At 42.2% G+C, this 23,728-nt stretch overlaps 1 protein-coding gene across 1 annotated transcript in view; it reads right to left on the minus strand.

Moving 5' to 3' along the window:
* enah (ENAH actin regulator) overlaps window positions 1-23,728 on the minus strand; it is a gene marked incomplete at its 5' end in the record, with an annotated part of 74,981 nt that overhangs the window by 34,495 nt on the left and 16,758 nt on the right. The window contains one exon of the mRNA XM_080048376.1: window positions 21,002-21,179. Within this exon, the coding sequence (XP_079904502.1) occupies window positions 21,002-21,179 (178 nt within the window). The remainder of the gene's footprint in view (window positions 1-21,001; window positions 21,180-23,728) is intronic.

Genomic DNA, 23,728 nt, shown 5'->3' on the forward strand with positions numbered 1-23,728 from the left:
GAGTACTCTAACAACTGCTCTGTGGATTTCCAATTATTTGACATTAATTATCTACTGTAGCTGCTTTGTTGAATTTAAGACCTTTGGAACCCTGCAGTGTCGACACATTTCTGACACCAGCAAATTAAGACACACAAGAACTGAAAACTGAGATTAGAAATTGAAACCATGGAAAAAATGTGCCCTCCAAGGACAGTAAAAGCAGGCAAACCAATGTTCTGGAAATCACTGTGACTGTCCAGAAAAAAACATGAAAAGATACAAAGACGTACTTAAAGTTATCTGGGATAGCAACATAGAAAGAACAACAATAGAGAAGCCCTGTGTGTGTGTGGTCCTTTGGTGTGACCTTGGCTCACAATGAGTTCACCCTGACCATGACCAGAGTTACTGGAAACCAGCCTACTGGCCAGCAGTGAATGTCAGCACAGAAACTCCTGACTGATGAGTCAGCATACATGATTCACTTTGGGTTTCAGGCTGAAATAAGCAACTAACTATCAGTGAGTCCAATACTTATGTTAGCTTTTAGTGACTAGCACATGACGAACAGGATTACATTCTTGATTCAGATTTGATAACAATATATAATTTGGATTCCTTTTGAGGGATTCTAGTCCTCAGTCCGACTCGTCACATTTTAATTGACTAAACAGGTAATAGCAAAAAATTATGAACAACTGAACAATGTAGGAAGATAGTCAATGCACCATTAAAATCATGTAGTTCATTTTAGACTTTACAGGGATAATCTTGTTTACTAAATTACAAGCAAAGACCCGCTGAAAGTATGTGAAACAATCGGTCCTCTGCTAGAAAAACCTTCTGGACGTTTCACACTGGCATTGAAGGAAACAGAAAGAGAATGATGTCCAGCGCTGGTCACAGAAGAACCATTTCTCCAGCTCTTTAAAAGTGCCATGATTATCCAAATCATCTCATCCTATTGACATCTTGATGGTTTCCTTCTCGTATGGACAGTCAATGTATGTGGCTGTAATTGCTGTCATGGTCTCCCGTCTCAGTCTTCCGCTGCCTGTGGGTGTAATTGAGTTACTGTCTGATCTAATAGAGCTGATGTGCTAATGACAGAACACAGACAGAGGCCTATAGCGGAGCCTGGAAGCTGCTCTTTAGATACCACTTTCATTTAAGCCTCATTTCCTCACTAGGCCACAGCTTTTGTTTTATTATTTAAAAGGTGCACTATGTAACTTTGAGGGTGTAAGAGAAGTTAAGATTTTCTTGGGTATATTCTATTCATTTATTCATATCCGAATAAACAAACTTAAACTTGCAAAGTTGACCCCTACATGGAACGCTGTCTGAAGTTAGAAAGCTACCTGAAAAGCTACTGTTTCATACCTTGTTTACGGCAGCAGGGCCCACAGTTTAGTTTAAAGAGGACCTATGATGCTTTTTGACTTTTATGACCTATAAACGTTGTTATGATGATTCATAGTCATGCTTAACCATACTAAATTATCAAATAATGACTTACATGCATTTCGACGTATTCCCTGCTGACCGTCTGGGGTGTCTGTGCAGAGCACTAAACACTATTCTAGCCAGTCGAGAAGTCACGTCTTCAAAGCGGTCTACCCTTTCATAATTTGTGACGTCGCATAAAAATTTGTGACGTGACCACGCGGATGTTTCCATGTATGGTAATGCTGTCACTTCCCTGTTCGCGTCTGCCTCGCGCCCTTATAGGTCCATGCTCGCGCTTCCCGCCACTGAAAGTGTTCCGGAAGGAAGGTAACCAATCACAACGGAGTGGGGTTTGCAGGAGGGGGGGGGGGGAGGGTAGCGGAGATGGCCGATGCACAGGCGGAGGGAGCGGAGATTGCCGAAGCACACACACTCAAGTGTTGACAGGATGTGCTGGATCGCCAAAATAAGAGAAAGAGCTTCCCGAAAATCTACATAGTTTTTTGTGATGTGATTCGTGTCAGGTTGCTCTATAGCAGTGTAAAACAAGAAATTAAGACCAGAAAAGTAGTATAATAGGTCCTCTTTAAAAACATATTCTAGTCTTACTTTCGGTTCCAGGTGCCAGACAATAATTTTGTTTTGATTCATGCTGATAGAATTATTCAATAGTAAGAATGACATGTAGAGTCAATAAAGTTTTGTTAACTCACTGCAGGCTCAGCAAATGTAAACAAATCCCCCTCCCCCAAAAGCGAATAGTGCACCTTTAACTGTTTCCCTACAAACAACAGTATGTACCATGTATACACCTGCTTGACCCCCCCCCCTCCCCCCCCCCCCCCCCCCACACACACACACACACACACACTGACACTCAAGGTGCCTTCTCCAAACAGACATTCAGTCATCTACTCTTCTTGCCAAATGGAAGGCCTTAAGAGATCTGAATTGATTCACTGACCCATGAAAACAGCACTTAGGGGCTTGGCCCGCTTCCAAAAACACTATCTGACACAATACTGGGAAAGAGGGAAAAAAGATGAGAGCGACAGGGCGCACAGAGGAGACACAAAGTGAAGCTAAAAGAGAGGTAGATAGCTATTACACGGATGGACAGAACAGACAGACTGATATTAGGCAGCCATGAGATCATTAGCTGATACTAAAATACACCTCGGGCAGGGAGAGGGATTGTAATATCTCATCTCCTTTGGCAGTGGGACAGGGATGATAATGGCACTAAGCACTAAAGAGGACAAAATGAGTTTCTGAGGTGAGGTAAAGATTGTTCAAAAGAATAATCATGAAAGATATGTCGATTTATCTGTTGGCTGATTAATTGGCATCAGTAAAGGCATTTTGAGATCATTGGCATAAAGCTGATACCTGCGCTCATGAGGCCGATTAATAAAATGAACAGATACTGTCTCTTGATACTGCCAGCAGCGTAGTCAGTGATGCGGCTGTTTTGTTTTGACATTTTTGAGAATTACAGACGGGTGGAGAGAAATCCAGATGAAATGGCAATATTTTACAGAGCCAACACCAGGGAAGGCAAAGTACAAAGGAAATCATTTTCTGTGTCTACATTTATTTAAGTATCAAGTTCAATTTTGTTTCTCATTTGTAACTATTATTAATAAATTGTTTGTATTTGATCAAATGCAAAAAAACAACAACAACAACAATGTGATATCAGCATTATACATCAGCCAACCCGTTCTCTAAATATGGACATCTGCCATAAGGGAAATCATTCATATTTGTGGTGAAAAAAACGTTTTTCTGACGACCCCTTCTGCATTACTACAATTCTGACTTTTGCTACAGCTACGTCTCCCCCAAACTCCTTAAAGCGACTGCATTGACAGCCATCTCCATAAGGTAACAGACAAACTATGCATAAGTACCTCATACAACCGCACTTCAAAAATACTGAACTATCCCTTTAAAGTCCCACCCTAGTATAAGACAGCTAAACGCCTCTTCCCATCCCCTCCTGTGTACCTACATGTAGCCAGCGTCAGTGTGGGCCTCTTCTGGCAGCAGACGTAGCGCCACAGTCCGTGTGTGGCGCCGTCTGACCCGTTGCCAGGCCTGAGTGCGACCTCCACCCCGCTGCCCGCTCCCACACCACAGTCCTGGGAGGTCACGTACAATACCATGGCTATAGGGAGCTCCAGAGGGTTTCTCCTTTCAATTCCCTGAGTCTTAGCCCCAAATCAGGCACCCTGTTGGGGCTTTGCAGAGCGCAGAGTGACGCTTATGAACTTCAGCTCCACGGAGAGAGAAAAAAAAAGAGAAAGAGATAACAAGCCAGTGTTTTTAATAAACAAAATGACGAGCCTGAGTCTTCTGTTGCTGTTGCGGGAGTCGGTCAATTCCTCTTATCCTCTGTAACCTGACGCCCTGATATCCCGAAGGTACAACGTTTTAAAAGGAGCAAACGCAATGCCTGGCGTGGCTGTTCTTTGTGCCGGTTCACAGATGGATTATAATTGATGGAAACAATGGAAGAGGAGAGGGAGGGAGGGAGGGATGAATGGAGAAAGGGAGGGAGAGACACAAGAGAGAAAGAGGTGGAGAATGAGAGAGCGGGACAAGAGACAGAGAATGGGGAGAAAACAAACTGAGGAAAACACAAACGGCAGAAATACTGAGAGAGAGAGAGAGAGAGAGAGAGCTTGTGTAAAGGATGTGGTAGGACTCCCCACCTGATGGGTTGGTCGGCCAGTTTGTACTTCCTGGATCCAATCTATTATTCATACGCTGGATACAGAGAAGGACATAACGCTGCTGCCCTCAATATCATAACAAATGTGTGTGTGTGTGTGTGTGTTTAGTTTGGCGTTCCATATAAATGTGTTCTACCTGAATTATTCATTTAGATCCCAGGGTGTAGAATGAAACATGAAGGGCGGGGCCACTAAAATTAGAAGAAAAGATGTTCTGTAGCCATGCAGACAGTTTGGGTTTTCAGAGAGCTTGGTGCCTACGCTCCAATGTAGCAAACCTCGGCTGCAGCAGACTGTTGACACTCAGGTACATTTACTAGAGCACCCATGCACCGTCAAATAAATGGAACTGATGTAAAATTAGCCATCCTTGGTATTTCCACACAATATGCAAAGAGGGAAGTTTTCAAAGTAGTTCCAACTACGACTTCACCACGAGGTTTGGGTGTCATCTAAAGTAACCAGGAAAATGTTTTCTAGGAAAGGAAAGTCGCTCCGGAATTTTCAGTATCACTTTTCCAAGTTCCAAGTGGACTCAGCAGGTGGTACACAACCAAAATAGCAGCGCAATGAATCACACAGGGGGATGTGCGGGTGTGGGCGCCATGCGACAGGTACTGGTAAGACAATGAAATTCGACCCACAGCAAGGAGTCAATACAGGCTTACAAGTCACCAAAACACTGCACTGCTGTTTAGAAAACAATGTGACATGATTTGTACATCTCTGGAAAGTTACCGCAGCTGCAATCGTGTTATTTATGTTATCTGCTAGGTGGGTGGATATGATATTTTATTATGAAATTGCTACTAGAAAAACTGTATTTCCATTATAATAACAATCTTGAGTGAAAAAACTATTAAAAAAAACTACCACATGTCACCACATAGTTCCACAATATGGTGCTTAAGTTACTGTCAAGTATCCACTCTATATTCTAGTCTTAGCAGGGTTTTTTTTTTCCAATTCAAGAAATTCATACCTCCACTGCCTCAATGGGCAAAAATCCGCTACAGGTCAACACCCTCAAGCACATTCTAAAACACTGTTAGGTAGAGAAAAATGGTTTGAATCACCAATCTATGAAAAATTAATGGCAGCCACTTCTTCCCACAGTGTCTCAGAGTCACTTATGTGAAATACAGAAGCTCCCAGTTCACCGGGAAAGAAGTGAAGCTGTTCAAATATACACAGACCATGCTAAAAGTACACACAAAAAATAATAATCCAAAAAACCAAGAGGAACAAAAAAAAGGTGACATGAGGGAGATCAAACAGAGACTGAGTGTTTGTCAGGATGAAGGGAATAGGAGGAGGATAGGACCGCTCTCCTTTGTTTTACCTTCCCATCCGTCACCATTACAACAGCAGGGAGACAACCCGTCATCAAGGCTACTGTTAGAATAAGTAAAGAGCTGTCACATGTCAGAAGGTCAAGGTGTTTGTGTGTGTGTGTGTGTGTGTGTGTGTGTGTGTGTGTGTGTGTGTGTGTGTGTGTGTGTGTGTGTGTGTATGTTCTTGATGAGGATTTGTTCAGTGCGTTGCATTACAGTTACATGTCCATCCATCATTGTGTTGGGAGACAAACAGCACACAGGGCTTATGAATATTATATGAAGCTCAGACTCTTTTATGGTGGACTCTTTGATCCAAAGCGCCTTACAGTATCATGAGTGTGTACATTTTTAGCATGTGTGGCTCCCCGTTGGAACACTACACGCTCATAGCTAAGTGACGCACTCACTCTGCAATCACATACCGGCTGGTCTGGACAAATGCAAAAGGATATCCCAACTGCCTTCACTCACTGTCAAAGCTAACCTGACTGTAAGACGTATGTACCCATCCAGGTTTATTTAGACCGTCTGGTGAGAGCATATATCACGGGATCACAGGGCGGATGCATTTTTTAAAAGCTAATGAATGCACATACAGTATCACTTTTAGCTCATGATGACATCGTCCAAAGGGTAACAAATGACGGCAGCTACTGTATCCGTAACAGCGTCTTTTGATTGGCTACAGCCCAGGCTAAGGAGGAAATGAAAACGAGACCTGGTCCATAGAAATATATTGGCCTATTAAACACAACGACATGTGGGCCACGGGCCAGGATTAGATCTTGGCTCGTATTTGTCAAGGTAAAAACACCAGTGAAGGGTTTATGTAAAGGGCAAATACAATTTACAAACAGAATTAAATCATGGATCAAATGACCTCAAAAAGCATTACGTCATCCAACTGTATCAGGGCCATCCCACAAAGCCTAGTCAACATGGAGAACATGCAATCTTTCCTTGCACTGTCCAGTTGCCCTTTTACAATCCACCACTTATAAAAATGTATTCATGTCATGTCAACCACTACTGTAAAATACACTGGTATGAATATGAAAACATTATGCTTAAGAGATAACTTTACTATGACATAAAATTAATGAATATAATACATATACTATAATGGGATGAATAAGATAAGATGGTATCTATTGAAATTAATATGAGATATCCCTTATCACAATGAATCAGGAGACATCCAGTTAAGACGACATAATGGTATTCAAATGATTGAGAAACCTTGTCGGACATATTGTCTTCATGAACACTGATCCTTAAAGTTGAAGAGCTGAATTCTCCTCATTGAAACAAAGCAAAACGTTGTGAGGATGCTGGTCACTGCTGAAAGCCTCCACCATTACAAACTCAGTCCCAAAAATGATTCAGTTCCTTTTTCTTTCTCCATATCTTTCAATGAGAATCTTATTGTCAAAAAGCCTTCCCAATACCCCCCTTTCTGGCCACTAGTTACTACTGATTTCCTACTCTGAGAAACTTATGAATATGTGCTAAGAGCCCAAGATGAAAGAAAATATCTTGCTATTAGAGTTGAGATCAAACTTGTGCACAGCAGGCAGACTTGTACTTTTGTCTGTAACAGAAAGGGGCCTAATGGCTGAAGCCTAATGGCTCTGCTTTGTCTCCCTCTCTTGCATCCTGCTGACATCGAAGTTTTCAGCAGAAGTTTGTGAAATGGTTCTTTGAGGTCCGACTCCAAGACGCTCCATCAATAACCATTACATCAGAGGACCGAAGAACGAAAATTGGCTACCTGGCTGGCACACAACAGCCCACTTCCAATTCTCCATTTGGCTTCCTGCTCTCCTGATCAATTGTTATCTGTGTACCTCTGTACTCAGCCATACCTTCTTTACCCTTATGATATATGATGTTACAGTAGGAAGGGGCTATAAACCCAATGGCTATTTAATGGCTATCAAGGTCTAGTTTCGTTGGATTCAATGGCTCAAATATTTTATATCTTAGGTGTTACATTGTAATGTGAAGAAAAAAACTAAACAGCAAACCACCAATGTCCTGATGGATTTTGATGTCTGGATAGTCTTAATACTATTTTGTGTCTGTTTCTATATCTTCGAGGCCTTCACTACTTCACTGTCCTACATGTTAGGGGACTATTTTAGGGCTAGGGGGAGTCAGGATGTCTAGTGGTCCATTGGGATACTGACATCAACACCTCTGCCGTCCCCCATGTCCTATGGATGGACATTTGAATCCAGCCCCCTGTCCCTGGTGGAATATCTCAGTGACATGGCATGGAGGATCCTCAAACCAGTGTCAGGCAAGGAAGATCATATATCAAGAGTGAAAACAACCTGCAAATATGTACTTATTATAGTTTTAGATTTGCCCAGCAACAAGCTGTTGGACAGTCTATCAGATGAGATGGCCTTCAAGGGTTAAGGTAATCCCTGGGGTATTAGCACAGAGGGGGGCTAGAGTTACAATGCTCCAAATGATGTGTTTGTCATCATGGACATGGGCGAAAACAAAAACTGGGTCAAAAGTATCTAGAGCAACTCAAATAAATATCAATAAGGGCTACGTAAAGATTCTAAGAATTGGTGCCAAAAGCTGCCCACACCATTATGTCGGCCATTATACCTTTACTAACTTTTAGCCGTACTGAACCAAACCAAATGTAACTGTTAAGTGGAAACTAGGCTTTTGGTATCGGGGAATAAATGGGCTGTATTAACCAGGGACATACTTAGATGCAATAGCTTTAAGAAACTGCTGAATATTTTTATGCAAGAAAACAAAAATGCTTTATAATGTCCGTTTATATATCGGTTTGCATCCAAATAGTCTTGAGCTCTAAAAGACAAAGTACTCATAATATTTTTATGCTATCTGTCCATATTGCTGAATCAGACTTGGCACTCTTTAGTAAAGGCAGGGAGGGGGGCTGGCTGTTTAGCTGCTACGTCCACCTCGCACATAAACATCTTCCAGACACACACAAACGATACTGCCATGAATTATATATCAGTGCATGACTCATCACGAGCTAGCCGGGCTAACGGCAACAAAAAGGAACAAAATACTTTGTGTGTGAGATTACAAACACAGCCAGGTCAGAAAGCAACAGAGAGGAGGAACACTGCAGACTAAATACTTTAGCTTTACATCAGTCCTGCGTTCCAATACCCACAATTCCCTACTTTTTAGTATGCCAGAAAAAGATTTAGGATGTCCCAATACATGCATGTCAATTGTAGTATGCTGAAAATACATGAATGCCCAACTAACTCCAATAGCATTTTGGAGTATTTGTCTTTATTCTGGACATTTCGCGACATAACGAAAAGAAAAAAAACTTCCTTATCTGATTTTTTTTCTCTCATGTGGCCATAAAACTCTTCTGTACTTTAGTATGCAGTGTAGTAAAAAGATTTGGAACGCAGGGCATCTCTTTCTACAAGCGTTCAAGAACATGATGAAATGACCAGGAAATGAGGAGGGCAGGAGGCGGCGGTGCACTAATCCGCCCTATCAGCTTCTCTGGTGAAATACTTCTGCGATCATTCACAACTGCCACTGAACGCTCAATGAATCAATGGATACTAGGAGGCTCATTTTGTCAGCGCTAAATTATAAGCAGCAGAGCAATTTAGATGGAGAGGAAGGAGTGTGCCGCCGTTGGAATATACAGTAATTTATCACCAGAGCTAAAACATTTTTTATATTAATCCTTCAGCACATTTTTCAAGCCTGCCTCGACCTTCTAAAAAGGTCTCCACGTGCATAATTATGATCAGTGCCGTGACATGCATGTAGATACACTAAGGGACTTTTGGTGTATCATGGATATTATATTACAAAGCCTGGGAATCAGCCATTTTTCAGTGTTGTTAGTTGCTATTCGTATGCTGCCACCTACAGCATCTGGAGCATAAACAAACAACTTATGCTTGGAGTCTGTTCAGTGGAGGATGCGCTAACTAGACGATGACTCAGCAATCATTTCCTTAGATTATGTAAGATCATTTTCAGCTAAGACTGAATGCTCAAATTGCTTTGGAAAGGTTGTGGAGCTTTTTGGTTTGGTAAGTGTCTCTTTAAGTTATAATGGTCTTGACATCACTTACTTTTTGGTCCTGCACATGAAGGCACTTTTTTCGTTAGCAATTTGTCTTCCATATTCTGAACTAACTGATTACATAAGGGAACTTTTGCATCACTAAGTTGCTTGCTATATATTGAAGATATATCGTATCTGTTGGCCAAACTAGGTTTCACACATTTTTTAAAGTGTTTCCAATACATAGTTGGTCCCCCCAGAGAGCACAGTCAAGTGGATTTCTACAATCTAAAATATGCCACTTTGTATGTATGTTGGAATCTCTGTCTTGATATTCCTGTCTTTTTGCACAGGAAGGAGATGTCGGCCTTCTTAATGCTGTCTACAAAGCTCTGATTGGTTAGCTCTTTTGACAGCTGTCAATGAGCACACACACACACACACACACACACACACACACACACACACACACACACACACACACACACACGGCCTATTTGAAAAACTAAAAAAAAAAAAAAAAGCAGGCAGCTGTTCTGAGGTTTGGAACCAGGCTAGTGCCTCGCCATGTATCACTGTATTAATACACTTCGTAATGTGTTTTAAACTGTTTAGATTGTAATGGAATGGTGATGGTTGTGTTTATTCAGCAGAATTCCAGAGAGCGTCATGTCGCTCCATTGGGCTTATATTTTTGTTTAAGGCATTTTGCGTCTGTATATTCCTGACTGCAGCATACACTTTAATGGCCTGCCAAATAAATCTACACACACACACACACACACACACACACACACACACACACACACACACACACACACACACACACACACACACACACACACACACACACACACACACACACACACACACACACACACACACACACACACACACACACACACACACACACACAGTACACACTATTTATAAACAAAGACATATTTGTGCTGTGGCTCATATGTGAAATTAAAGTTAACCCTCAGAAAGATCAGGAGGCCATAGCAACTGTGGTCAAGGCCTCCCTCCTGCATTCACACACTGTTGCTAGATGACAACCAGCGTGCAGCCTTAACCAATGAAATGACAGAAGGGCTCCGTAGAGACTCATCTGGATTGGCTATCGAGGTGAGAGTCCACGGAGGCCTCGCTTCCGGCTGAAATGTGCCCGAGGCTCATGGGACATTGTGGTTACACGTTGAAACACACACCGACACATCATACACTCGTGGATTTTTCACACATATCTTTTCTTGTATGAGAAAGTGGCGATGGAAATCAATCTATGGTGTATGGATGGAAGACTCTACATCCATGTGTGATATTCAATTTAACTGCATGACACTGTGCAGGGATGAACTCATTCTACTTTATGTCACCGGACTGCACATGACCGTATGGGCCGATAGTAAGTTATAATCTGATACTTGACCATAAAATAACTGTTTTATCTTCACGCAAAAAGAATAAAAACTCAGTATTTATTCTGATGGGTCCTGGTCCCTTTAATAGAGAATGGGGTATCAGTAAAGGCAATCCGATTGTTTCATCACTGACAACTGACTGCTCTTCATACATTATAATCTTCATTGTTAATTAATGTTTCAATTAAAAAAAAATGTCTTACAAAAAAAGGAAAAGGCCAAAGCAATGCCTTCATATTGCAGATTTTGTCTGACCCAGTCCGGAAAGATATTCAACGAATAATATTCAGAGATAGCCAAGTAGCAAAATCCTCACATACACTGTACACTATACTTACAATGAACCAGAGAATGTTTGGCATATTTCCATTAAAAGATGACACATAATGATGGAACTTAGACAAAAAAACAACACCACAGTAAAATCAGATGTGTTTCCGAGTCATGTCATTCATACAATTGGAAACAGATACAAACATACACTTGCCTTTACGAAGAAGATAGAATACAACGTTGGAAAATGAACAAACAATCCAAACAACCCACTATTATCAAACCCTTCTGCCAGATTGACTACTCACTCCTGAGGATGATTTGAGCGCAGCTGATTTTCTGTCGACCCTGGTGAAGTTGGTGAACTCTTGTGATAGCAGGCATGTCTGTGGACACCTCAGGGACAGGGCTTTAGGGGGGGTCCTCCACTTCTCTCTTTAAATCTATCCTTCCAGTCGACTTGTTGGATCTTTCTCTTTGTCTTTCTGTCTTGTCCACTTAACTAAGCTTTTGCTATTCTCTCTCTCTCTCACTCTCTCCGCAGCCTCTCTCTCTCTCTCACTGGTATTCCTTTCTCTTCCCCTTCCAATGTCTATGTCAGTGTGAAGTCAGACACATTTCCATCCCAGGGTTTTGATGCCAGAGACCATGAGCTCATCAAGAAAAGCAAAAGTGTGTCGGGCGGACATATTTGGGGGAGTGTGTGTGTGTGTGTGTCTTGGTGCCAGAGCGGCCGGTCACGCGACCCATCCAGAGGCCAAACACATGCCAGACTGATGTGGTGCAGTAACCTCTCACATGTTTACACCGAGCTTTCATCACCCTGACCTGCTGCAAAAACAAACTCATTTTGGTGGTCGGGACGTAGGCTGTCTCTGTGGGACCGGGGTGAAGTGTCCCAACTATAACTCTCTCAGGTTTCCATCACACACACACACACACACACACACACACACACACACACACACACACACACACACACACACACACACACACACACACACACACACACACACACACACACACACACACACACACACACACACACACCCACACACACACACACACACACACACACACACGATAGTGGACCCCATGGCGTGCTGTTGGCAGGGAGCATACAGACCCAAAATAAAAAATTACTTAGTTTTTACAGTGTCTCTGTGGAGACGTCGGGCTTGGCAGCAGTCTGAGTCTGACTGTCCAGACAAACAGACCCGATAGTAAAGACTCCAATACCTCATTCATGACTCATCCATACCTCTGCTCACCTGTTTGGTGAAATGCTACTGCTTTTTCTAGCTTTAACACTAAAATGCTGCACAATATTTTAGCAATAGCAACGATACAATATACATATAATATTATATACCATTTTGGAAGGGAACGTTCTATATTATTTTAACTTTGGTGCGTATTTGAATGCTAAACTTTTACTTGCGAGAAATATTTTTTTTTACATTTTAACATTCTTAAGAATATGAGTACTGTGGTCTTATCGCTGCTTTCTACCCAATGTGAAATACTTGACATGGACTGGCAACACTGTAGAATGCAGCCTTTTTGTCTTTTATTCATTTAGCAAGTCTGAGTGCAATTCTTGGAGGCATGGTTGGCTCAAAGGCATCAATCAATCGTTTAGGAAGCGCATTTAAAAACTGAAATATTTGGATTCAAACCCTCCGATATGTCAAAGTTTGGCTTAAATCATTGTGATAGTGGTTTGTTTATGCCAGAAGCATCAGACATTTCTCAGGCAAAAAAAACAGCAAAACATTCTCTGGTTCTCCGAGAGTCATTTTCTTTTCACAGAACTGACACACAATTGAAAATGTCACTTATATATGTCACTGATATATAAATAAAATGTTAAATCAAAGCTACAGTGGTTAGGGCTAGCGAAAATAAACATTCACTAAATGTCAGAACTAAAAGACTCTGTACAGTTTTATCTAGTGTGTGTGTGTGTGTGTGTGTGTGTGTGTGTGTGTGTGTGTGTGTGTGTGTGTGTGTGTGTGTGACTGTGTGTGACTGTGTGTGACTGTGTGTGACTGTGTGTGACTGTGTGTGACTGTGTGTACGTGTGTGTTCACGCATCAGCCAAATAAACAAAAGGCACACGGAGGGGGAAAAAACAGAAGCAGGCATAAATATTTAGCTGCGGGCTTGTTGCTGCACTTCCCACCGATAGATGAGGCAATCATCATGCTGCTACTCACATTCCTCCCGGAGCCTTTTCAACACCAAAGTGCTTTTATAGGCTGGGAGCCTCAGCTGTCCACACGTCTAATACGAGGACCCGGGTCTGTTTTTCTGACCCTTTTGTACAACGAGACTACGTGTTATCATATCAAGTTACATTTGACAAATCATTTTCACTTTGTTGCCTTTAAAGGAATAGTTCAACACTTTTTGCGTTACTCTCAGGCTCAAGAAAAAAGGTGTGACAGAAACCTTTCCTGTAACTCAGCGTGCATTTATTTATATAGAAATGGGCAAAGGTTGATCATCCAGCCAGGTTAGCTTAGCTCAAACTCTGCTAGTTAAGGGGAGCAGGTCAAAAGATAAACTTGGCAACATCACTAAAAGCTCCTGTGATTTCTTTATTTACCACCGTATGTTGAGCTCTACGTTTTTACACTTTATGTCATTTAAAAAAAAATACATACTGAGAGGGAACCAGGAAGTGCCTGTGACGGTCACATACAGTATGTATTTGATTCATATTGATGTAAAAATGTTGAACTATTTATTTGAGAATTAGGGATGAGATGTGTCACATGTTTACACGACCACGATCCATCCATCACTCTTTTTTTATCTGGTTTCTTTCCTCCCTGTCCCTAGCTGACAGCAGTGGATAACTGGTCAGACAGACGGCCTGTGACCCGTCCCTCCCTCTCCACCCGTCCCGCTCCGCTGTAGCCTTTTTAGGAGAAAAGAGAAACGTAGATAAACACATAGTGTGTGTGTGTGTGAATGTCGGCTCCCCTTCTGATCCAACTACTGCTTCACACATAGCAACGAAGTGAGGACACAGCTGGATTCAATTAAGTTGTATGTCAGACCAGGTGATGAAGTGTGTGTGTGTGTGTGTGTGTGTGTGTGTGTGTTATCATAAGTGCCCACACGTACTGTATGCATAGTTAACGGGCTGAGAGTCATCAAAGCTATGAGTGTTTGCCATGACTGTAGATGTGCGTGCACACACACACACACACACACACACACACACACACACACACACACACACACACACACACACACAAACTTTCCACATGTCAGCAGTCAACTATGCTGTGCTTTGTTCAATGGCTTACTCACACATTCCTTGGTGCCTTAGATGAGCACACTCACACACACACACACTCACACACACACACACACACAAACATGGCACAAGGGACAAATCAAATTAAATCAATGTCTAAAATATATAATGAATGTATGAAAAGGGCCAGGTCAGGTATTGTCTCTTCATTTGTGGTGCTGATTAAAAGCCTGTCGGGGGTCAGACCTGGGCGTTTTAATTAAACGGTAATGAACGAGGCTCCCAACCAATAAAGGCTTTTATTAAAACTCTAAATACTCCCACGTGCCAGTGCCTGAGCTTCGTGGTTTTTTTTTGCACACGTTCAACAACCAAAACATTTCCCTCACCATTAAAGCTTTGCTAGGACAGATTAACTCCCCGCTGGTTGTTAGTTAGTTTGGTCAAATCAGCTCTTAAAAACAGAAGTGAATGGAGTCATCTGGAGCTGAAAAATGTTGCTTGACAAAGTAGGTGAACCACCTAAGCTACAATTTAATTTGCTGCTGTAAATATACTCTTGATAGGAATAGAGTAGAGGATGGTGCACTTCATTTAAAACCTTTTTTTATCCAAGTGTTGTAGTGGATTTGTTTTTTGGGACTTAATAAGCAAAAAGCTAGAGGTACGGTCAAAAAAGGACGAGGGAAAAGAAACGACATTCCTAAAGTGCAGTAAAACGGAAAAATGAACATTCACTCAGTCAGTCACAGAGACCCTGTTGTTAGGAAGAGATACAGTATGTCTCCATATCTTTCCACTGTGAACATTTCTTTTAAAGTCTTCTAACTGTGGGAAGGCTGGTGCGTGTTGAAGTGCTCTCAGGCGTAGGATAACAGAAGGGGAGTCGAACAGACCAAGTATATACTATATACAGTATCTCACAAAAGTGAGTACACCCCACACATTTCTTCACATTTTTCTTTATATCTTTCCATGGGACAACACTGAATAAATTACATTTTGATACAATGTAAAGTAGTCAGTGTACAGCTTGTATAACAGTGTAAATTTACTGTCCCCTCAAAATAACTTGACCCACAGCCATTAATGTCTAAACTGCTGGCAACAAAAGTGAGTACACCCCTTAGAAAAAATTTACAAATTGGGCCCAAAGTGTCAATATTTTGTGTGGCCACCATTATTTTCCAGCACTGCCTTAACCCTCTTGGGCATGGAGTTCACTAGAGCTTCACAGGTTGCAACTGGAACCCTCTTCCATCCATTTATGACAGCATCATAGAGCTGGTGGATATTAAAGACCTTGCGCTCCTCCACCTTCCGTTTGAGGATGCCCCAAAGATGCTCAATAGGGTTTAGGTCTGGAGACATGCTTGGCCAGGCCATAACCTTTACCCTCAGCTTTTTTAGCAAGCCACTGGTCGTCTTGGAGGTGTGTTTGGGGTCGTTATCATGTTGCAATACCACCCTGCGGCCCAGTTTACGAAGTTTGAGTGCACATGGTCAGCGTCGTACACAGAGGTTGGCTTTGGAAAATAGACGTATGAGTGCTGCCAGCATTGCTGAAGGGCTTGAAGGGGTGGGGGGTCAACCTGTCAGTGCTCATACCATACGCCGCACTCTGCATCATACTGGTCTGCATGGCTGTCATACCAGAAGGAAGCCTATTCTAAAGATGATGCACAAGAAACCCCACAAAAAGTTTGCTGAAGACAAACAGACTACGGACATGAATTACTGAAACCATGTCCTGTGGTCTGATGAGACCAAAATACATTTATTTGGTTCAGATGGTGTTAAGAGTGTGGAGCGGCAACCAGGTGAGGAGTACAAAGACAAGTGTGTCTTGCCTAGAGTCAAGCATGGTGGTTGGAGTGTCATGGTCTGGGGCTGCATGAGTGCTGCCAGCACTGGGGATCTACAGTTCATTGAATTCTAACATGTACTGTGACATACTGAAGCAGAGCATGATCCCCTCCCTTCATAAACTGGGCCGCAGGGCAGTACTGCAACATGATAACGACCCCAAACACCCCTCCGAACGACCACTGGCTTGCTAAAGAAGCTGAGGGTAAAGGTTATGGACTGGCCAAGCATGTCTCCAGTCTTAAACCCTATTGAGCATCTTTGGGGCATCCTAAAACGGGAGATGGAGGAGCGCAAGGACTCTAATATCCACCAGCTCCTTGATGTCGTCGTGAATGGGTAGAAGAGGGTTCCAGTTGCAACCTGTGAAGCTCTAGTGAACTACATGCCCAAGAGGGTTAAGGCAGTGCTAGAAAATAATGATGGCAAAACAAAATATTGACACTTTGGGCCCAATTTGGAAATTTTTTCTTAGGGGTGTACTCACTTTTGTTGCCAGCAGTTTAGACATTAATGGCTGTGTGTCGAGTTATTTTGAGGGGACAGTAAATTTACACTGTTATACAAGCTGTACACTGACTACTTGACATTGTATCAAAGTGTCATTTATTCAGTGCTGTCGCATGGAAAGATATAATGAAATATTTGAAGAAATGTTAGGGGTGTACTCACTTTTGTGAGATACTGTATATATATATAGTGTAATGCCTATTAAGTGATTATAGTGTGAATGTTGAAGCCGCTGCATAAACCTGCATACCTTATGATTTACATTTGCTCTCATTGTTGAGCTGCTCCTGCATAGTGTGAACTCGGCCTGGTTTAAGGTCACTCATATTTACTGCTACTCTCAAGCAATTTAGATAAGAGCTTTAGATGGCCGGTCCCAAGCACTCATACACCGTAAATCACCCACGAAACAAGTCACCCAGACGGCAGCAGCTACTGTATGTATTCAGTGTGTGTGTGTGTGTGTGTGTGTGTGTGTGTGTGTGTGTGTGTGTGTGTGTGTGTGTGTGTGTGTTTGTGTGTGTGTGTGCATGCGCTCCATATTCCTTTACATGGAACATGTCGGCGGAATACAGTAAAGATGTTGGCCTTGAGCCAGAAAGGGCCCCAAAGGCTAAGACATTAAAGCCATCATTAAAAGCTTCCGCTGAGCACAGAACCACACACACAACAGAGGTCTAAAATGAGTGATTCCTCCGCTCCGTCATGTGTCATCATGTTAATACACACAGCCTATGCTCTGTAAACTGGTAAATAAAGGGTGTAAACAAAGGGGACCCACCTTGGCTAGCATAATGCCCATTTACAGATCCTAGGCTGTGTTTTAGGTATGACAGATGACAGTTGCCTCCATCACCCACTCAAATGGAACATGGTCATTATTAGAAATAGCATATGCCTTTATTTCCACCTTCATATAGTCAGATATTAATATAAGCCAGAAAGGCCCACGAAAGGCTAAAGCCTGATTTATACTTGTGCGGTACCGCGTGCGCAGAGCCTCCGCGGAGCCGCAGAGAGCCTGTGCGGTGGCCTCAGACCCCCGCAGAGCCGGGTCGCGTACCAACTGAAAATTGTGACTATGCGCCAGATGCCGCAGACGCCGCAGAGGTTTGGCTGGGCATCAAAGCAACAAGGAGGGATTTCAACAGCACAGGAGCTCTTCCTCATTGTCATCAAACTCAAAATCGTCCAGTTTTCATTTGTTTAGCAATGGATTTCGCCGATTTACATCAAAAGTGCAGTGTGCAATCTGCGACACGGGCGAAACTACTACCAACTGTTCAAGAGAACGTTCGGTGTCCATGCTACCCAGCAGAGAACGCAGAGGCGCAAAGCCGCACAAGTATAAATCAGGCATAAGACATTAAAGCCATCATTAAAAGCTTCTGCTGAGTGGCTTACGCAGCACAGAACCACACACACACAACAAACGTTGGTCTAAAACAAGCACAAGTGTGTGAGTGATGGATGGATGGATGGATGGATGGATGGATGGATAGCCCAGTAAAGAGAGGGGATTGTCATGTCCACGGACCAGTGCGACTGGAATAGGGCGCCGGAGAGAGAGCAGCTGTCAGGACAGAAATACAGAAGCACAAAAAGAGGGGGCGAAAAACCGTGTAGCCTAACTCTGGCTTCTGTATGCAGCGAGCGCACATAGGGGCTGCTGGGAGTTTGGGACCAAGATTAGACAGAGAGAGAGAGAGAGAGAGAGAGAGAGAGAGAGAGGCTGGAGAGATGAAGTGAAATTTGGAGAGGAGGGGGGGATGTGAGATATAGAGAAAAATGAAAAGTAAAAAGGAAGTGTGGAGTAAGGAGCCCGAGGCATCAGTCTTTGGCTGTGCTGCTCATTATGAAGACTGTCCTTCTAAGAGAGGTTCTCTCACTATTTAATACTAGAGTGTTCAGCAGAGCAGCTGTCCCTGATATATAGATTCATGTCAGACTCCATAGGGCTGGATGGCTTTTAGGGCTGACTAAGTTAACGCATATTCCTTTGAAAGCTTCAGATCTTTTTAACGGACTATTAACACGGCCACGTTCTGTGATGTGACCCAACACCAAAGCTATTTAAAGCATTTACACGCACACACACACACAAACAGTCACACACACAGTCACACACGCACACACACAGTAGGTCGATTAGCATAATGAGGCGCAACACTATCAGGTTAATTAGTGGATGGGATTAGAGTGTGATGAGACGCATGGCTTAGGGGAGAGAGAAGCGGCTTCTGGATACTGAGATCACACAGTTACAATAGAGACTCAGTGAGAGGAATCAGCAGCAACTTTTGGCCTGAGTTATGTCAGCTAAAGATTAGCCTTCACTTTGGGAGTGTAAATCTGAGCACTAACACTGACACTTAGAAGATCTGTTTCAGGAAACAAAGGTGGCGGGTAACCACTGAAGTTACAGCGTTTGTGGCATAATTGTATGGGTGTCTGTAGTCCCATACGGCATAACATAACGGTACTGCCACAGTACTAACATATTCAAAAAGGTACTATACTGCATTTGTAAAAACAATATATATTTATATTTATTATCAATTATAATTTTGTTATGCAAATGCCTTGCTATTGGAGCACAAAACTGTCAGCTGTGACGTTGCCGTAATCAAAGCTATAAAATATGAGGTAATGATAAGGGGAAAAAAGCGCTGAACTTAACTTAATTTTTGTTAAATATATGCCAAAAATAAGACAGAACTTCGTCCTATATGATAGGCTTTATCTAATCAGTCTCATCAACATATTAAAGGTTATGGTATCTCAAATTAATAAGGGCTTCTGCTAGTATAACAAAAGTATCACAATAAATGTTCTAATATTTTTTTTAATATGGACAAGTGCCAACAAGTGACAAAGTTCCTATCTGTACTAGTATCGGATATTTTGGTGTATTGTGACAACACTGTCTGTGTGTATGAATTCTCTGCCCCTGTGACATTATCCGCTTCCTGTGTTTGGCCCTGTTGTCATTCAAAAGGTTGAATACATTGGTAGCAACGAGCACTTATCACGCTCAACAATGCTAAGAATACATCGGCACGTTAACTGACGCCATTAGCGGGAGTCGGCTGTCATCAGTTGCCCGCTGAGCTTTCAGACTGCGGGCGTCTGAATGGAAGTTGGATTGAGACGAGTGGAAGAGCCGTTGAACTGCCAGTAAAGACCTGCGGCCATTCTTTTCTTTGTGGCAAGCTCCCCGGGAGGAATTAGGGACGTTTCACTGTAATCGTGCTTTTCTGGTAAAGTCATTAGCATCTCTTGCTCACTTCCAAAAACTGTTTTATTGTTGACATGTGTCTTTAGTTAGGTTGCATTTTTTTCATACCGTGGCCTGGTCCCATGTGGTACAAGCTTCCTGCCTGAGCACCTCACAGTAACTATGATGAACACAGCTAATTCAGCCACAGTATATCTGTTTGGAACTGCAGTTGCTTTTAATGTCAGTCCCTCGTGCCTGTAGAGTACATTAAGTTGTTATGTTATAAAGCTATTATCATCTCTGCTTGTGTTAGCTTCTTACTAGGCAACTGAAAACAAATACAGCTCTGATCTGTTATTTTAGTTGGGGTAGGGATTGGATAGTTGGATATTTTGCAAACCAGGATAATCAAAACAGGCTTTATCTCTATGGGAGCACTCACACTAGCGGTTGTTAAACATTTTTGCACAAGGGTTCGTGTTGGTCTAATGCAGGAGTTTTCTGCATATTTGGCCGGATGAAAGTATTCAAAAACACCATGGCTGAACAGACTAGAGGAAAAGACCAGAAAATAAAATATCTCAATCTATATGCAATCTATCTCTATTTAGTCAGCTGCAGTTGCTGTTTCTTGCCTACTGCAGCAATTAAGGATTGCTGACTCGCCTGATGACTTGCCTCAGCACCACACACACACACACACACACACACACACACACACACACACACACACACACACACACACACACACACACACACACACACACACACACACACACACACACACACACACACACACACACACACACACACACACACACACACACACACACACACACACACACACACACACACACACACACAGAGAGAGGGAAAGCAGGATTACCTGTGTCCTGGGAGTTGAGCACCTCCAGGGCGTGCATCATGGCACTAGCGAACACGTTGGCGTCCTCCTTGCTGCCGAAGTTGAGTCCGTAGACCTGGCGGGCGTCACGCCACTGGTGGAAGGTCTGCGTGGCCTGGTTGTACTTCAGCCCTTTGGGAATGGCACAGTTTATCACCACCTGGGGGGAAAGAGGGAAATGAAAAATTAATGAGATAACTAGCAATGGTATTAACCCTAATTTTGAGAACTTGATAGTGACAGTGTTTCAAGGCTGACTAGAGATGTATGGCTTAGTAGGGCTGGATGATGTTCAACCATTTTCGATATCAAGACGGATACCGATACATTGACTTGAAAAGTCCAAAACCAGTTCCTGAACGATACAGTTTTTTGATAGCAATTTCATGAAATCCGGTTTTAACAAGATAACATTACACATTATAGTGAAGAAGATAATACCTCTTTATTCTTTAGCTCCTTCGCATTTTCACATCATTTCAGATTGGCACAAATGGCTGATATGAGCAAAAAGAGTCAAAATGGAAACCATACAATGAATCAGTACAAAGAGTTTTCAGTGCAAAATGAAAAGGCGACGGTCAGAATGTAAGGCTCACTGATGCATACTGCGTAACCCATGTTGTAACCTAATGTATTTTCCCTGGATTCCTCCACACAGCCAATCACCAGCCCTTTTAGATCTTGGCACATTTAGTATGCTGCACGCTTATTGGCTCACTGACGTTGATGAGATCAAGCCCTGAGATTAACGCATTTCGGTCGGTGCCAAAAAAAGTATTGAACTCCGATTCCCAGCTCTACGGCTTAGTACAATATACATGAAAACAAGGAGTCAAAGTCTATTCATCACTATGTGTTTCATGACACTACCTTTGTCTCACTGCCAATGAGTAAAGCAACTGAACAAATCACAAAGTTGATTCAAACACTCACACACACTCCTTGATGTTTTCCCATTGAGAACCCGCAATCTCATTAAACAAAATGGGACAAGGCTATGTAACCGCCGTATTGTGTTAATACTTAATAGGGCATTTTTAGCTGCTTGTAAAGTGACTGTATGAAGCACTGACTCTGTGTTCCAGGTGCTTTTGGGCACAGGGCCAGGCAGAAAACGCCAGGTGGTACTCCTGAATGTGTTACTGAGACAGAGAAGTGACTTTCAAACTGGCAACCTCAGGACTGTTATAGGGACTGCAACCACAACAGATCCTCCTCCCTCCACCTATGCATCTACGTAAAAGTTTACCCATAACAAGTTATTGAATAACTAATACAACTACATAGTTTGTCATATATGTCAAGCTCTGGTTTAGGAATTAACGGCATGTCGCTCAAAGCTAAGTTAGTAGCCTAGATAAGCATTATTTTGATTTAGGGTAATGGATCATATTGGATGTGGCTGTTTATTTCTTCTGATATCCGAGTGTGAAAATATTTTTTTAAACTAAAGGATTTAAATCTGCAGTCTAACCACTGCATTTTTGGCACCTTGAAACGTGGGGATGGTGTAAACACACACAAGTGCATTATTGTGTGACTTTTGGTCTGATATAGTTGAAATACGCCAACAACAAAAAAAAGAATTTGATTTAATTTGACTCAATCTCATAGATAGATAGATAGATAGCTTTATTGTCATATGCACCGTTACAGCACAATGAAATTTGCCTTTTCAGTACACACCTCTCCAAGAAACATACAAGACAGTGACAATAACATGGGTGGACAGGAGATAGTGTAATATTTACTGCATTATCTAATGTCCTAACAATTATGAATGAATCCAAAACATTCCGTTGCAGTTTGCCCAAAGCTTATCTTCTGGGCCCCTTTGTGAGAAAAGCCAATGTTGAAAATGGGAGATTAAACTGTACTGAGACCAGCTTTTCTTTTTAAAAAAAGGTGATATTTTCTCCTGAGAGGAAAATATGGCTTTGGCCAATAAATAGCTCTCCTAGCACTAAAGCCTGTAACCGATCCGCTAGCTTATGAAAAAACAAGGACTAGCTCCGGTGCCGGCAGAATTTATTTTATCCCGGCAAGAAATAATCTACTGTCAATTTCTGTGGTTATTATATTGAGTCTGTAGCAGCCAGGGAAGGGATTCACATAACCGGTCTTTTATTGTTGAAGGGCCGGGTAATAAAACAAGGAGCTGAGCTGCTGTAACACTAGATGATTATTATAGGTGGCAGTGAGTAAAACAAACGGAGGAGATGTGCATCTTATGAGAGCGCTGCCACACACACACACACACACTGACACACACACACACACACACACACACACACACACACACACACACTGATACTCAGAGTGGGAATTGCGACACAAAACACAGCCGGTCCGACCGCTTACTCCCAAATTCACTTTTATTAAATGTCCAGTAAATAAATCACAGTCGACCAGTATTTCAAATGATTACATGTGAAATATAATACATACATTCCAGTGTCAGTGCAAGTCAACTCTCGGGTAGGTTGGTGCCTTTATATCCACCTTTATATCCACCTTTATATAGTATAATGTATAAGTATATTTAATCAGATTTTAACAGAACATCTCCCTATTTTCTGATCTCTTATCATTGTAATTGGCTGTTGATGCTCATGTCCATATTCATTTAGTATGTCAATTACCCAGACTAGAACTCCCTCAGTGCAAGGACAGAGCCATTATATATACTCCCATCACTTTCAGCTT

The sequence above is a fragment of the Ammodytes marinus genome (genome assembly GCF_949987685.1).
Source record: "Ammodytes marinus genome assembly, chromosome: 19".
NCBI classification, from domain to species: domain Eukaryota; kingdom Metazoa; phylum Chordata; class Actinopteri; order Uranoscopiformes; family Ammodytidae; genus Ammodytes; species Ammodytes marinus.